This window comes from Amphiprion ocellaris, chromosome 17, assembly GCF_022539595.1.
Source record: "Amphiprion ocellaris isolate individual 3 ecotype Okinawa chromosome 17, ASM2253959v1, whole genome shotgun sequence".
Classification (NCBI taxonomy): Eukaryota; Metazoa; Chordata; class Actinopteri; family Pomacentridae; genus Amphiprion; species Amphiprion ocellaris.
In genome coordinates, this window is record NC_072782.1 from 9,968,125 (window position 1) to 9,986,274 (window position 18,150).

Consider the following 18,150-nt stretch of genomic DNA (forward strand, 5'->3'; position numbering starts at 1 on the left):
TTTTTTTTTTGTTGGTAAAAATAAGTAGTCGAAGAAATTCAATATGTGAATCCAACTGCTATGTCTGTGTAGACTCTCGTCCAGGTCACGGTAGTCCTAAGTGTGTGTGCAGCTGGAGCCTGATAGAGTTTATTCCTCTTTACCACATAATCATTCACATATTCTTATCAAAAACACATGCAAATTCAATCCAATTCTTACTCCACATTCACATCTACACAACAGCATCTCAGTCACTCAGAGGTGTTGTATCCTTTTAAAAGAAAAACCCATTTATGTATTTATACAAATAGTGTAGTCAGGCTTGTGAAAAACTAATGAAAAACACACACACACTCACATATATGCATTATAACAACCCCCAGTGCCTGTCCTTCCTCACTGTCACATGCTGTCATTCACTCTCATTGTCATTCAGTCTTTTTCCCACTTTCATTCATTCACTTTCTCTCTTCCTCCCCCCTCACAGTCTCTCTCTCACACACAAACAGCACAGGAACAGACACAGCAGCCACCAGTTGTTATGTACAAGTCTGGTGACTCACTGGGAGTCTTTGCTCAGTGTTGATGTCCCTTGTGTGTTGTGACACAACACATGAGAACAATGACTCCTTCCATAAAATCATACACGGCTCCTATTTGTTTTTCAGCCAAAACTCTGACTTTCTTTGTCTCTGTCATGTTTGAGGTAAAAGGAAGAGAAGGACAAAAAGACATGCTACACTTTCCTTCCTCCTCATCAACCAGAGTTTTATAGCTTTTCATCCTTTTAGTCCATCCAAACAGTCTAAGGTTAAGAAATCCTCCTCTGCTTTAGTTGTTTACTCCATGACCGAAAACCAAATGTTCATACCACTATTATGTCTTCAGTCCACTGATGGAAGAGATACAACACACTGGATGAAAACATCTGCTCAGCAGAAGAGGTTCAGTAACGTCTTTACAGCAGTTGCATGATTGTTTATTATTGTGTTTCCCAGAATCAAACACTGTGCCTCTCAAATATTAAATGATTCAGTGGTTCAATACAAAAAATGCTCACTTTTTAAAAAGAAAATAAAATTTCTTCCAGATACAACATTTGAACAATTTCTGATCTTTCCAAACAAACCTAAAGATATTGCAGCAATTAGGCTATTTTCAGTAATCAAAGTTTCCAGTTTCCCCCTGATTCTCCTCTTCTCTTTTTCCTTGTCATCGCTGTGTTTCATCCTGATAAGAGCTGAGTAATTGCTGGGGGAGAAAACAGTGGGGAAAATAAAATTGCGGTATAGGGAAAAACAATGGAACTTTGGACATTTAGTTTTGTCCTGTTTCCGAGCAAATGCCGCTATTGCCTTTTGTTTTGGTAAAGATTTGTGTATTAAGGAGTTCTGGATGACTTGCTGTGTATTGTTCCACCCCAGGAGCTTTGAAGGTGCAAGGACTGGCTGCACATAAGGTCACCACAGGATCTCCCCTTAATAGTTGCAAGCTGTTGGCTGGATTTGGAGAGGAAGCGAGGGCACAGAGTATGCCTATGTGAGGGTTCCCTGCGTAAGAACCTTTTTGTAGCCCCCCATCTAGTTTGGAAGGAATGTCTTTCTTGGATGTAGTTGGCCTCTCTGAGAAAACTTTCTATGAATGTGCCTGTATGTATTTCTGACTGAGTTGGGGTCGTGGGTAATTGCCGAGCTCCTTCTCAGTCCCTCACTCCTGTTTACAGCTCTCAGTCTGGCACAAGTATGCTCGATACGTGACTTGGTATGTGTCGTGATTGATGTTTGTGTCTAAGCCGATGGGCCGTGATATCCTCCGCTAACCACTAGCCCCTCTGTCTGTGCTGGTGACTCACATAGGCAAAGCCCTTTGCTCCCTTTCAGAATGTGTTACCAGATCTGCCAGACTCCGCTTTTGGAGCTGATGCATAGATACCAATAGATGTCATATTATGTTTTTCAGCAGCGGCTGTTAATGATATTAGTTCTTCTTTCTCAACAGTGTAGAGCATTTTATTCTACACCAAATATTCCCATAACCAGAGACCAAAAGCACATGCCATCATCAGATCTTTATTTTTTAGATGTTTAAGGGCAGTTAAGTTGACTTTATTTCCCATTTCCAAGGCCCGGCCAGGGCAGTTAAAGATACCCAGTCATAAAGTAGGAATATTTCTTCAGGACTGTATTAGGAGTAGTTAGTTTAGTTTTTTTTACCTTCTTTTTTAAGTTCATGGAAAAGCGATAAATGAACAGCACAAAGCCAAAGGTTCCTTTAATCGGCATCTTTATGTGTTTATCTTTGTGTGAGAGGGTTGAGGGTGGAATGGGCAAAATACATCTGAGACAAGAGAAGCATAATGTGGAAGGAGGAGCAGGGCTTTTCTACACAGCTGAGCAAAGGTAGTTACACACCAGGAGGACACACTCCCTACAGTTTGTAGGGGTTTTGGCTGTCAGTTGCCGCCAAGAGCTTACACTTATTTTGCCAAACTCAGTAATGTGTTCTTTTGCACTTAACTTGCTCTTTTTCCTTCCAAATCTGATCTGTTAAAATTTTATTTTCCCTCATTTTTCTTTCTGTTGCTCTCATTCAAGTTTTGTATTTACAGCAGTTTTTTCTTCCATTTTTTTTCTCAGACGGATTTCTCTTAGAAGTTCTTAGACCACTTGGCTCATCGATCCAATAGACCGATTTATTTGATGTGTTCCACGCTAATGATTAATTTTAGGGCTTGCAGCACGCTGTTAGTGATTGTGCTGTCATGTGAGGGTGTTTGAAATCATGGGACTTGTTAATGTGACATGTGACTGTGGATGCATGTGTCGGCTGGAGCAGATGTCAGATGTAATCTTTGCTCCTTTCATGAACAGACTATATGTTTCCATTTGCACTGCAGCATTGTTGTTTAACTCACGTAGACAGAAATATGTTTAAAAAATCCTAAAGATCCGTGTCAAGAGGCTTTTAAATGTACTTTGAAGAGTGACGAATATATTGCGATTTAAAAGTTGCTCTAATAACCTCAGTAACTTTTTAATGAAGATTGCAGCGTGCTTCTCTAGATCAGCCAGTTCTGTTTTCCCCAACCCTGTGCCCCTTACGCCACCTTCTTTCCTTTAAGCACTGGCTTACACGGCACATACTACACACACAGAAATGTAGAGGGGAACTGTGTTATTTTGACCTGTTCCTGAGATGGAAGGATGGGGCTCTGACAAGGTCTGCGTTCTTCCGAAGGGCTTTCATGTTGCTGTTAGTGGGTGTCCTCGCCCAGCCCTACTCTAGCCCTGGGACATGCGGCAGCATGAGGGCCCCCAGGCCCACAAGGCCAGTCAGTTCCATTTCCCAGCCACCCTGAGAGAACCTTAAGTCAGGGCCAGATGTGGCAGCTGGCCCAGCCACCCTGGAGGTCAAGGTCAAAGGAAACCATGTCAAATTTGCCACCCACCATCATTCTCTAGATAGAGAGATAAACAGAAGTGGCCTTGGAGGGGAAGTGAAGTGCACAGAAGTGGGAGGTGTAGCGGGAAAGTGTGCTGTGAGAGAGGGGAGTAATAAAGGAAGGTAAATAGTGAAGACTCTAAAAGAAACATGGTGAAATTGTTAAAGTGGGAGATATTGTAATTAAACTGACAAAGAGTCAGGTGGGAATGAGGAGCCCTGTGGTCTTGGCTTCAAAATGCCATAGAGGAAGCACTGGTCATGCAGTTGACAACTGTTTCTGAAGTGTGTCCGGCCTTGGGCTTGTAAAGTCGTCACACATAGGCCTCATTTTCTCAGTGGAGTCTGGGCACTGCCCACCTGGCCGTCGCATTAGGAACACCACCCCCACACACAAACAACGTATTTTATACCCCATTTCAAAGGGGAGCCTGCGTCACTGTTCCTCAATGACTAGCATGCTCCCCCGTGTCATTCCACAGACCTGCTGTCTATAAATCCCAAATTCTCACAAACTATTGCTGCTGTTTCCTGTGTGTTGCATTTACCAGCAACTATAACATTTTATATTTCAAGTATTTAGTTTACACTGCAGCCCAGAGCTCAATGTGAAACCAATTTCATAACATGCTTGTTGTGCAACTATGGTAAGTTGGAAGAAGAGCTCATTATTTTAGGTTTCTATTTTTTTTAAATACATAAATTAAACAAAATAACCCTTGTCAAAAGTTTTTTTTCATATTCATGGTCATGCTCCATTCTCCCAATTTTGACTTCACTGTATTATTAGATATATTAAATTTTCTGAGCTGAGAAATTTATTTAATGGTGGTCAGAACTATCTAGATCAATATCAGTTTAAAGGGATCTGTTTTTTCAATTATAAAGAAATATTTCTCTGTGAAATTAGTAGACACTGAAAACATTTGGCCCGAGTTGTAAGCAGTCTGTCACAAATGAAAATAAGGTCGTATTAATACCCAGCAAAACAAGTTGGATTTGGATTTACGATTTCAGCCAAAAAGTGAGTCATCTTCAAAGTCCCAAAACTTTGTTGTTGTTATGAATGCATCTTTTAGTGGATGAGAAATCTTAATGTCTTTGTCATTCTTTGCTAATGCATTCAGTAATCACCTAACTAACCCTCTGAGATAGTATTAGCTCATGATGCAATTTGTGAGATGGCATTACTGAAGAGGTCTTGGTAATTATACAGCAGCTACTATATATTCAGATAATAGCACCATGACCCTCCCCTGGAAGCATCTCTTCTCATAGCAGCCAGATAGCCTTCACGAATAGCTGTCTTTGGCATGAGACACACTGTCAACTATGTATTTGTGTTGGATGCATTGGCCAGTATTGTTGTTACATTTACATTGTACACTCAAATTCATTCTTCAAAAAAAGCAATACCACTTAGCCCTAATAAGAAAATGCAACACTGACCGCAAGCCCCCACAGATTGATAACATTAGCCACTAGGACACAAATGCAGACATGTCCTTGGTCTGCTGCCTGCCTGCCTGCCTGCCATGACTTGAACCACATGTGTTTCTTGTTTGGCCTGGAGAAGGGGGACACATTTTGTGTACCCAAACAGCTGAAGCCGGCCCCCCGAGAGGCGAGCAAACAAGGCGGCAGCAGCTGGTGCTGGTGACGCATTGCCAACGTTATCCAGTGACATCAAAGCCAGGGGCACTGGCCGTTGATCTTCCGGTTCTTTTTTTTCACCTCCAGGATTTTTGTTCGACATCAGAGAAACTGCAATATCTATTGTCATGATATTATGAGATTGTGATATAAAATTGGTTTTCTACGGGCAGCAAATGCAACAGGAAAATAACACTCTCACTGTGAGAGTAGATGTCAAGGTTGAAAAACAACTGACTTGACCATGTCACATATCTATTCACCGTGAGAAGAACTGGCTTCCCATTGGCTCACAGGTGCCGATTCTCCGAACTGTCCTTTTTTGTGGTTCTAAATTTATGTGGTATTGAAGTGTTACTCCAGTAACACCACAGAGGCAACATTTTAACTCTGAGTCTAGGTGCACTTTGTACACCAAATTTTATGTGCCCGACACAAAACAAGACAAATCAGCCTTAATGAGATCCGCACCAATTAAATTTCAAACCTGTTTGGCATTTGCAAAAATCTGGTTTGTATTAATGATGAGGAGAAAAGAAGCTGGCTCGACACACAGAGAGAGAGAGGTGGTAAAAGACTATTAATGCAATGTCATCTGGAAGGATTCCTCTGTATAATACAAGCTTCAATGGAACATCACATTTCATTGATTTTATTTTGATTACGTAGTGCTTCCATCGAGGTGACAAATCGGATTTGCGTCATGGCATCTTTCTGCCACACTATTTATTCCTGCCAGCACCATTACAATAAAGAAAAGATATATTTTATGCATATTTGGGATCTTATTACTGAGGGTTTCAATGACTTTTGACCACCCACCATGCATCTGTAGTGGATAACTGGGTTGTAGAGTAACCAGTTAACATCTCTCTCTTCTACCCAGGTGATTCCCTTCCCCATGTCCTGTGACATACGGGATGAGTGCTCCTGTCGGGATCCCAACGCCATAGAGAACAGAAAGGATGAACATGTCCATTCCCTGGGGTGACCAACCTGAGCAGGGACCTCTGTTCAACGTCCCAGGACCCTTCCTCCGACTCAACACAGCCAGAGCGGCCGAGGCAAAACCCCTCCTTCATCCTCCTCTTGGCCTCCAATTTCCTGCACATGCTGCTTAAAAGGCATACCTCTCCATCCATACCGCAACTCCAACCAGCTGAAATGCCTCCGCCTCCACATCACAGAAAGGTCTAGAAAAAGAGGATGGGACTCATGAGACTCCACAGAAAAACTCCATTTCTCAGCTTAAAGGAAAGTAACCCCTGCAATACCATCATTTAAAAAAAAACTGCATATAGAGCAAAGAGAAAAAAAATACACGAAACATACATTTTTGAAAGAATAAGAAAACAAACAAACAAACAAAAAAACTAAAACATAACCAAGCCTAGGTAGCATGCCTTTTGTTGAGTTTTGTGCTGGCTTCAGTGTCTATTTTAGTGACCTTGCTCTACAATCACATGATTGAACCAAAGGTAAATCAAAAATGTGCAAGTTGGGAATAGTGTTGATGTTGGCTGTGTGACAAATGCTAAAAATAATCCTCAGACACAGCTTTTCGGAGGGGCTAGACGTTTGTACTTACATCATTCCTGGTTTCAAACTGGTCAGATATTCTGTATCTCTATGTCCTTTTCAGTGAAGTGTGTTTCTTTATAGGCATGTCAGAGGCTGTAGAGGTTATTTCTAGCTTGGTGGAGAATAAGACAGCCATATTGTTCAGTTTCAAGCCACAGTTTCAGCACAAAAAGCCAAACTCAAATACACACACACGAAAAATATGAACTAATTGTCCACAGAAACAATCTCCCAAGACGATTTCAAAGCAAAATCCTGAATGCATAATTAAAGCATTTTTGCATGGCATTTGCTACTTTCCATTTTCACATCAAACTATCTACTAGAGTTAGACAGCTTTGTCTTCCTTGCTGCTTACAGTACCTCTTTATAGCATCCATTCACACTTGCATGTTAGTACGTAATACTCCTCACATTAATACAGAATACGCGCTGGCAACACCACATATGAGATGCACTAAAGAACTTTAGCAAATCCAGAACCTCACTCGTCATTCCCTGTCATTCACCCGGACGTCCCAAGAAAAATACTAACATACATCAATCACGACTTAAAGAATGTCACGTATAACACCTCACTTTGGGTTGGGGTGACTTTAGTTTCAGTTTGAACTCCTCCCTCGTGGTGCTTGATGAGTTACCTCAAGCGCTGATTTGAAATGTTTAAACTGAAAGTAAAAGCAACCCGGTCCTGCTCAGAATGTAGTCAATGCTTGTCAGGAGTCTGTGGCTTTCTCGATTGCACATTACTGCACAGCACAGTCACACAACAGTAAAGAAATCAAGGGCTGGACTGAGTTCATGGCTCTTAGTGAGAATGAGTATAGGTGAAAGGAGACAATATCTGCCCCTCTAATACCCCACAATCCACAGACACACACACATACATGCTCACATAAGCATATATATGCTTCTCTCATTCTCTTTCCTCCCAGTAGTATTGGACTCTCTGCTGTAGCTCTGCAGGCAACAATGTTGTACATGAAAATGACATTTGGATGTATATGTCAACACAGCATTTGCAGTCACAACATGATCGAAGCTCCCTCAGATTCTCTGTTGGGTCCTGTTTAAGTAATTTATTTAATCGTTCTCTTCAGTACAAAGTGCACTTGGTTGTTCTGATCAGCACTTTTCAGTATTGTGAACTTGGTGTTCTGTCCCCACCAATTAACTTTGTTAGACTATATGGCTGCTACAATAGCTTTGTATTTTGTTACTCTTCATTGCAGGCACACACACAGACCACACATTAGTTTTTTTTTTCTCATGCACATTTGATAATGAAGGCTGCTTGGCATATTGGTCCAAAGTTTGCTGCTCTTGTTTGGCTGCAACCATAGTCATGGCTACAATCAGCGTGATTATAACTTTTTCATTTCATTTGGGCCATTGGCACAGTCCCTCTGACTCATATTAGGCTGCTATAGCATTCCAGATCATTGTCGTAAGTACATGGTCTTATATTGTATGAGTGTCGATGTAAGACCGATTTCATGTCATTTTAAGAACCATTGTTAGTGAAGAACTAAGACAATACAAGAACATGCAAAGAAAGTGAGAAGGTATTATTTTCCACCAAATATAAAGAGAAAAAAAAATCTAAAGTATCATGTAAATATTACTATATGTTCTTGATGGACAGGAGTGTTGAAAAAAAATGTTTTTAAGTTTTTCGTATTCGTTATCATGTATTTCATTTTTAGAAAATGTCATATTTAATCAGTGTTTATATTATTGACCTCAGTTACTGCACTTTCTAGTTGTCATGTAAGAAGATAAAGTATATCTTTCAAAAATGTTTAGAAGCTGCTATTGTCAAAATGGTGATCTGAAACAAACTGTATGATATTCGATCATTTGACTCCCTGTGTTGCTATTAGCTTTTCTGTCATTAGTGTTCTACTCGTATCTGACCCTGGTTATTCGGAGGGTGTAGTGTCATACTCCTCTCCAACGTAAACAGACTTTGCATTTGGCTTTATCAGTGTAGTAGGGAGGTATTGTCACTATGAAACATTCATCCATTCACGCATTGAGGCCCCTGATCCAAAAAAATTGGGTACACATCAGTGCATTTTTAAGAATTATACTGTCACATATTTAAGGTCTTGCTCGATTGCAAATTTATTTTTGTTGTTGTTTGTTTTCTTGATGTTTGTGTAATACATTATCTTAGGTTGAAGGTGTACATTTTGGCAGAGAAACCAAGAGATGTTGAAGAACGTAAATGAAGAAAATTCCCATTAAAAGGGACTCTTGAAAGACTTTGTAACTTTTTTGAAATATGAAACTTTGTAAGGACATTCTAAAGGATACATCATCTTCAAAGATTGCATTTAACACTTTATATGAAAACTATATAGCCCTGGTAAAAAAAAAAAAAAGAAAAAAAAAGGCCTGTATTATGTTGATATTATCAAATTATATGTAACATTATTACTCTAGATACTGCTGCTTTACATAGAACTGTTACCAGTGGGGGAAGACTGACCTGCAATCAATACACTATATACCAATGACATGCAGTGCGGTGGTTCTTCATCTGCCACTGAGGTCACTGGAAAGCCATTCCAGTCGTTTGAATGGATGAATCTGAAACCTGTCATTGGATCCTTCCCTCTGTTGTAGAAACTGAGTTTAATCTGTTGTTGCTTCTACATACTTAGACTAACTAAATATCCTCCTCAACAATTACTTGCATCATCAGTCAATGTCTGGATACCAAAACAACTGATTGTTGTTGCTTAGAAAGGCTACACAATGTGACTGCATGTCAACTTGAAAAATTATATTCTTAATATTGGAGAAGGTACCCATAAGCCATAGCTAACCAAGATAGTCATGGGAGGAAGTACACAATTGCGCATTGGATGAGGACATCACCTCTCTACTGTAGTCATCACAGGATCCCTTGCTGTACCTCATGCCTGTAATGTTTGCTGCTTCTATATTTTTGGTATTTTAGTGACATTTTTGCGTCTCATAACAATGGTGTAAATAGTAGAACTATTTATTGAGAGTGTTATACTTTTTTAAGTTATATTTAATGTCCATGTAAGTTATTTTTTACATTGTTCTTCTTATAATCCAACACATTATAGGTTGTGAGTCAAAACTGTCATTTTGTCTCTGTCATCACAATCTATTGTGATCATTGCTGTCAAGCACTGATCTGACATAAACAGTACAATTCAGGCCTGCAACCACAAAAAGAACTTCTCTCATTGGTCATTATGTGTAGACGGATACTGCTGGCATCCAATGAGGACTCACCTTGTTTAAACATTACTGATTGCAGTGTATCTTTTTATTTCTTTTCAGACCAGAATGTAAAGGGTTTTTTTTGTTTATTTTTTTTTAAATGCACACATTATCCATACGTACAAGTAGTTCTGAAAAGAGAACCAAGTATATAAATAGTCATAGATCCATGATATAGTAAATAATGTTTTGAGAGCCAGTGTAAGGCACAAGGGATATATGTACACAGCCGCCTGAGGGCAGGAGGAAATGGGCAAGTGGCAAAGTAAGGGATCAAAAATGAAGGAAAAAAAAAGGACTGGAGGTCAGAAGGCAGCCGATGGTGAGTGTTCTTGGATGGGGGGGAAAAGTAGAAGGTGGGCAGGGAGAGAGGTAGGGATGGGTGGGCTGCTTTTCCTGGCCTGTCTAGCTATTTGTCCAGGTGTGAAAATGTGTACTCATAGAGGCTGCCCCTGGGCCAGGGGTGGCCAGCCTGACTGGCAACACGCCGAGGCCAATGAGTCAGAGTTTCTCCTGGGGGTGGCAGCCATCCCTCTCTGGGACTCCCACCACCCCTCCCTCCCCCCTTACTACCTCCACCTCCCGACTCCTCGACACACTGCCTCATCTGTCACTGTCAGGTATGCCTGTGCAGGGCGGCCAGGGTCAAGCTGGGCCTGTGAAAATGAGAGAGGATGTTTGCCCAGCTTACAGAGCCTTTTGAAGTTAGGCTGAAGGAACACAGTTCTCCTCACCTACAGCCTATGCTTATCACATAATATGATGTGTATAGCAGTGTTTTTTGACAGGCTTTGATACCTCTCCACATTTACCACCAACAGTTGCTCCTTTGTTTCTAATTTAACACCTGGTTTTGTATTTCGTGTCTAAAAATGGCAGAGACTTTGTGTCATTATAAAGCAATGGGGGAGTGTAAGGAAGAGAGTGTCTGAAGCTCTAATGTTTTTGCTCAGATCTTTGTGGAGAAAAAACACTGATGTGCCATCTTGTTGTAAGACATTTTCTTTGTGTGTTGTTACACATGAAGTACCTCTCACAGGCCTCTGGTTATAGAATGGTCCTCTTATGTCTGTTTCCTAATCCTTCAATAAATAAAAAAAGGTGAATTGTCCTTTTTTCTAAGTGGGAAGTACAAAAAAAGTGTATTTGCATATTACGTGGATATCTAGTGGTATTACTGCGATGTTTCGTACCCAATTGCTCAACAAATATATTTTAAGATGTAAATAATAATATTATATGATGATTGTATTTGCAAACCATGTACTAACTGTTTGGGAGTAGCTCTTGGATTGATTTTTATCATAACTATTATACAAAGAAATGAACCGTGAAATGTTGTGCATTGTGTCAAAGTATCACTTGCAAGACAGAAAAAAAAAAACGAGAAAAAAAATCTGTGATGCTTTACCACACCACTTGCTGTCAGCATTTATTTGTTCATAATGGCTTAGTGCAAGCACTGTTGTCAGTTGTCTAAACCATGAATTTATCCATTGAGTCCTAAATTATTTATTTGTTGTCAAGATTAATAAAATCATAATGGTCATTTCTGGGTCTTAGGAGTCTGTTGAAATTAATCCTCAAACCTGATTGATCTTTGAGAAGTTCATTTCAAATTTCGTCCGAGTTGACTGGCACCAACTAACAGCTTTTGTTTCGCTTTACTCCATTCTGTATATTGTTTAGTCTTATCCACATGCCTTTGTGTTTGCTGAGAATTTCACCAACACTGTAAAGGTAGCCATCAAACTCAGTAGTCCCTCCCTCCCACTGATGGCCTCCTCTCTCTTTGGTTTTTACACAGTATGCACTTTTTCAGGCACATATACAACATATTGGACTTTTATGTTTCAGTCGATGTTTCTCTCTGTTTTCACAGTTGCAATTATATATATTTTTGGTGCTCTGGTACATAGCAAAACATGTCTGATGTGTACTATATTTTCATAAGGAAGAGTCATAAAGATGAGTATCATGTTCATTTTGCTGTCATTTATTGTGTAGAAATAAAACACTGGTTAAAGTGAGCATAAACTGGAGGTGTGTGGTCACTTCTTTGAGATTGCTTTCTAATCGCTCCTGAAAACGTCCCATGAAAGTGTGTCTGGGTTAATTTTGTAACTGCTTTAAACAGCCTTGAAGGACCGTCAACTCTTGCTCTTTGTTCTGGGAGGTAACACACATTCATAGTGAGACCTTTCAAAATAACAAATCAAAAAAAAATGCTGAGGTGGTTATAAAGAGGAGCTCATTCTTTGAGCCTTCATTGATACATTGGCATTGAAATGCGAGTGCTGTTCCTGGCACATCAATGACCTTAATGGCCTAATTTGTAAGAATGAACATTAAGCTACTGATTTTTAAAGTGCAGTTAATGTTGCATGACTGGAAAGAAACTGGATCTGAGCTTAAAGGAATAGTTTGTTGAGGGAGGTGGAAAAAGAAAATGCTTCCCAGCAGCTCACATGCAGAGAGGCATAGCCACCTTCGGTTAATGATATAAATTAGAATAATTCATAGGGGATAGCTGTCTGTTAGTTCAGTAACTGATTTCCTTCCTTTCCAGCTCAATGTAAATATTTTTCTGCTAGATCATGTGGTAATTCAGTTAAAAACCCGAGAAATAACAGCATCGCACAGCATTCAGCAATTGCTTACAGCCATTTTCTTCTGTGCCTCATTTTTCCATCAAGTTAATTAATTGTGATCCAATTATTGCTCTGATATTGTGCAACTTTACTTTAGTGCTTTGCACCCTAGGGGCTTCACTCCAGTGAGGTTCATGTCAAGCAGGGCACGTGAGTCATGTGCACCACATCAGCTGAGAAACAACATGTCAGATTACATTAAGCCTAAATCACTGAAGTCAACATAACATCATTCTCTATGCTGATAAATGCTGATGGGCTGTGCTGCTTAGTTTTTCCAACCCATTTTTACTTTATTCCTGAAAATCTAACAACAAAAAAGTTAAACTACTGAACGCCAAAGCTCTTGCTGCAACACATTAAAAATTGCAGTGAAATGTGTCAGGAGCAATTTTCTGATTATCAGTGACTTGTAACATTTGTCTGTGTTTGGATGTTTGTGAAATAAATTCTTGCCAAGTCTAAATTTAAAAACTGCAGCCATGTAAGCAGCTCTTTGAATTTCATCAGCAAGCTAAAATGGCTTAAGCTAAAGGTAAGGGTCCGTGTATATTTTGGCAATTGGATTTTCCGTTCTGAAAGGGGTATTGAAAAACAAAAAACGAGTGGTTATTTGATTTTCGTTTTAAAATACAAAAAATAAAATTGATCATGATCAAAAAGGGATGTAAAATTTTTTTTAAATGCTTTGATTTTCATTTTATATTTAGAATAACAAAAAAAAAAAAAAAAAATCCGTAAGAGACAGAAACAAAAAAAGGTCCGTTTCAATATGCTATGGACTTCTGGACTGCTATACATGGTTGGATATCATTACAAATTCCAAATGTACCCCCTTTTATTTTGAATGATGTCATCTATTATATGGACAATTTGGACTTGACAGTTTCAGACACTGTTAATTTTGTTATTGTAATGGGTAAATTTTTTATTCATACCTGTAAATGGAGAAGCTCCACTCTTATTTTTGCTGTATTTCTAAACTATTTCTCAGAGTATTTCAAGTCTTTAAAATTTGCTTGTGACATAAACAGGAAATCCTCAGTATTATATAATAGTATTAAAAGATCCTTGCTTTTTTAACTAAATAAGTGTAATACCTTGCCTTAGTGTGCCTAATTTTAAAAAAGAAAGAAAAAAATAACTGTTCTCCACTTGTTCTCTCAAGATGTATGTTACAATTCTGTGAACTGTCTTGAACTGTACATACTTCAATTAATTAAAATTTTAAAAAAAAAAAAAAAAAAAGGTCCATTTTTTCATTTTCTGAGACCGGAAGTGGTCATCAGCAAGTGTGGAGCCAAACGACAACAAGATTCTCAGAGGGCGGAGCCAGAGAACAGCGATTGGTCAGACCATAGATACGTATAGAAGACAGCGTGCTAGCGGATCTAGTCTTCTATATATCTATGGTCGGCACGTCTGGTAGCATCTCTGACTGCTGTTGACCTTGTTTTTGGAGTAAAACACGGTAAGAAGATAAATACTTCTAACCAGTAGCGTTGTTTTGTTGTACGTTAAGTCAGCGACTTGTGAAGAGTTGTGTTTTGTCGTGTTTGAGCAGTTGGTCCGGACGCGTTAGCTAGCTAAGCGGCTAAGTTAGCTAGCGGGCTAATAAACACAGGTGGCTAACTTACCGCTGAACACCTGTGTTAGTTGCTGCCGCAGCTATCCTCATTATTAGAATGACCTTCTCAACTTGTATTTCTCTACTGTGTATTTTAGCTTTTAAAAAAGTTATTTTACTTTAAGGTTAATTGAAACCCGTTCAGCTGCACTGAAGTTTAACATTGAGCTGCTTTGAATTAAACCGCTTAACATTGCGCAACATTACCTCTCTGAATCTCCATAATTTCATTAAATTCCTTCTCTTTTCCACTGCTGAAGTTCAATCCAATATATAAAGTGACGTTAATAGTGAATAAACTAAAAACCAGCCATTGTATTTGTAGTAAAACATGAGTTGAAACATCCTACTTTTGGATCTAGAACTGCACAAGCCGTTCATTTTCAGTCACCTGATGAGTTAAACTCTCCTTTTTATGTGAGGTTAAAGCAGAAACTCTGAGTTAACAAAGAAAGTTGTTTATAATTTGCGATACCTGTTATCTCTGACTGAGGCTTTAGTTTTTGTTGAGCCGATTTACACGTAGAAACTTTGTTAGGAAGATTTCTCAGTAGCTCAGAGGACAGGCTGCTTTTTACACAACCTTGTAAGAGAATGTCTGTCAATGCTTTCAGCAGAATTTAGAAACACAACACTTCCTAAACAGATGTTTTGAGGCTGTGAGGTTGAACGTTTGAGAGTCTCTCAGTGTGTTTGTTTGTGGTCTTTCTGTTTCTAGGTGGAAGCTGAATTAGTGAGGAAGACTCCTGCTCCTGTCATCTCTAAACTCCTCACACATCTTTACCTGCACATGAGGAAAATCACTCCTGTAGAATGCAGGTATGTTTGTCTTTATTATAAAAAGATGTTGACTGGTGACCTGTCAGAAACCCATTATACAGAGTCAGCCAAAATAATGTTTACACACATCAGGAAAAGAAAAACTTGCATGAATATTTCAATACCAAATGTATTCAGACATCACAAGATTAATAAAAGTTATCTTTGGCCTCTACAATTTCAAGAGGTGCTCAAAGTGGTGGCCACTGGCTTCCAGACATTTCTGTTGTGTTGTAGATGTCACTTGTTGATGCTCCATTCATGAGGGTAATGTTCTGTTGGGAAAACATCGTACAACAGGACACAGAGTTATCGGGATTTGATCAAACTTAGAAAGAGGAATCTATATGTGTAGAAGTACTTATACAAATGAAGTATTTATAAAAGTTTTTCCTTTCCTGATGTGTGTATCCATTTTTTTGGATGATTCTGACTCTGTGAACTTAATGAGAACAAAACTGTCATTTAATTGTTGCTCTGAAAGCTTCTTTAGTGAAAACCGGCTGGTGTTCTGCTTTGAAACAAACTGCTGTTGAGGTCTGTGTTTTTAGGTTTAACCCCACAGTTTCTGAATGAACTAGTAGTTGTTTTTTTTCCTGATCAATGTGGATGTTATAATTGATGGTAACATTTACTGATCATATAATCAGCATGACAATATAACAGTATAACATTATGACCACCTGACTAATACTGTGTTGGTCCCTTTATGCTGCTAAAACTCCTCTGACCCAGTGGTTCATCAGAACCTCTGGAGATGTCCTGTGGATCCTGTGGATCCTGTGGGTTGCAGGGTGGGTCCTACCTAGACCAGGCTGATCCTGGACCATCCCACAGATGCTCCATCAGATCTGGATGTGGGGAGTGTGGAACCCAGGTGAACAGCTTAGCTCTGTCGTGTTCCTCAGACCACTCCTGAGCAGTTTAATTTGTCCTGCTGAGGGTGGCAGCTGGCATCAAGGACTGCTGTTGCCATGGAGACTAGGGGTTGTTTGTCCTGCAGTGTTTAGGTGGTGGTACATGTCAAACATCCACATGAACATCAAGGTTTCCCAGCAGAACGTTGCATTAGAACAAGATGATGGATGTTGTTCTCTTCAGCTGTCAGTGGTCAGAATGTTGTGGCTGATCAGTGGATCTGTCTGCCTTTACTCTGACATCCAGAGTTATACAAAAGTGTAGTATGTGTGCAGTGCAGAAGAGATTTACTTTATTGTATGCAGTTTTAGTGGTCCCATCAGAGAAAATCATATCCATATACAGGTTTTTATTAATTCCAGGGCTGGTTCAGTAAAGATTATAATAATAGCTACATCAGATAATTCTTTGTCGCAATTGGAATTTTGCAGACTGAGATGGTTGAGAAGGTTTGCAGTTCTTGTTTTAGCAAAATATGTTATAATGGAAGATCTTTATTGTCATTGTACATGAAATCATCTGCAAACCAGCAAAGTGCCCCAGTCCGAGGTATCTAAAAATAAATAAATAAGTAAAGAAAAATGCTTCTAAAGCCAATAATAAACAGAATATTTTGAGAGAATATTCTAAAAAGGAAAGAAAAGCTCCATTCTCAATCCTCTCAGGATAAACTTTCATTAAAATTGACATTGAATTTAGCTTCAACACGAGTTAAAAACATTTACTTTCATTACTGATGTCAAGTTTTAATAAAGTTCATGCTACTTTTATAAAATGATGGAAATGAATAAATTGTATTTCTGTGATCTCTGTTTGATTTCTATCTTTTCTCATGTCATCCAGATGTTCAGAGGGAGATGATGCTACATCTGGTCCAGCCGATGGAAGGTCTTGAAGTTCTCTGACTGGCCTCAACTGAAGATGGTCGTCTCACTGGATTTAAGGTTCAGATGCTCAGTAACAAACTCCACCAATGTGCCAACAGGGAAGCTTTAGGTTTATTAAATGTTGCTATGAAGGTTTCACTGTTTTTCTTTGTGAATGCAATGTGCTCCAACTGAAACTTGAATTAGAACTTAGAAGTAAATCCTTCCATCTGAAAGGATTTAGTTGCATTAATAACCTCATAACATTCTAATTTTTATTCCAGTCTTGGCTGGAAATAGAATCTCTGCATTGATTTAGGTAAAAACTGAACTTCACAGCATGTTGGAGCAAAACAACCAGATGAAAACTGTGTTGGATTGTCAGACCGTAATGTTGCAGCTCAAAGCAGCTTTTCTATCTCAGTTCATTCTGACATTCAGCTATGAATCAACACAGCAGATGGTGATCCATGCTGTGGAAGTCTCACATCTCCTGATTTAATGGAGCTGCTTTGCACTTTTTACACTGTTTATTCACCAACACTTTATTTAATCAAAGTCCCATCTAGTTTTTATGAGGAATGTGATGTTTTAATTTCTCTGTGAATAACTGCAGTCTAATGCAACAGCTGGAACTGTAACATCTGTCCTGATATTGATCATGAAGTACTGATCAGAATACTTATGGTCAGCAGTCATCCCTGAAGTTTTACATTAAAATCTTTACTTGTGTTGTGAACTTTGGTAAGAAGCAGAAACTTTAGCGTTGCCATGGATACATGAGTGTTAAATTCTGTCCATGTTTCCATTTTGTGAAATGCAGTCCAGCAGATGAGTTTGTTTTTACTGCCAGCTACCATTCAGTCTGAGATATTAAGAATAAATAAATGTGCATAATAAACAGATGAACAGATTCTATTTTTATTTATTCCTACAGCTGCTGCACGGAAAGTTCCAGAATGTGGAGGAATTTAGTCTCACAATCACAGACAATAAATATTATCTGAAAGTCAGGTTATTGTTGTTTATCAGCACAATACAAAAAGATTCGTGTTAAACATATTCCAGTTAAAACTCTAGAATATCATGATTTATGTAAATTTACCTCAATAATATGAATGTTCAGGTTAAGATTGTGCAGTGATATTTATTATGTAAGTTTAGCTGATTAAAGTTTATGACTCTGCACTACAATTTTATTTAAATTTACATCATTATTATAATATTTAGAGTCAGACCCTACAGTATTGAGATTAAGAAATCAAATATTCTTTAAAATGTAAATACACTGAACTAGTTTGGATATATTTAAGTGAGATTCTACAATATTATCTGACACAAATCTATC

General features: G+C 38.8%; 1 protein-coding gene across 2 annotated transcripts in view; it reads left to right on the plus strand.

Annotated features, from left to right (window-relative positions):
- pappaa (pregnancy-associated plasma protein A, pappalysin 1a) overlaps window positions 1-11,961 on the plus strand; it is a 95,989-nt gene extending 84,028 nt beyond the window's left edge. For both annotated transcript variants that reach the window (XM_035955855.2, XM_023287300.3), the window contains exon 22: window positions 5,963-11,961. In XM_035955855.2, the coding sequence (XP_035811748.2) occupies window positions 5,963-6,067 (105 nt within the window). In that variant the 3' untranslated portion in view covers window positions 6,068-11,961. The remainder of the gene's footprint in view (window positions 1-5,962) is intronic.
- Window positions 11,962-18,150: the final 6,189 nt, after the last annotated feature.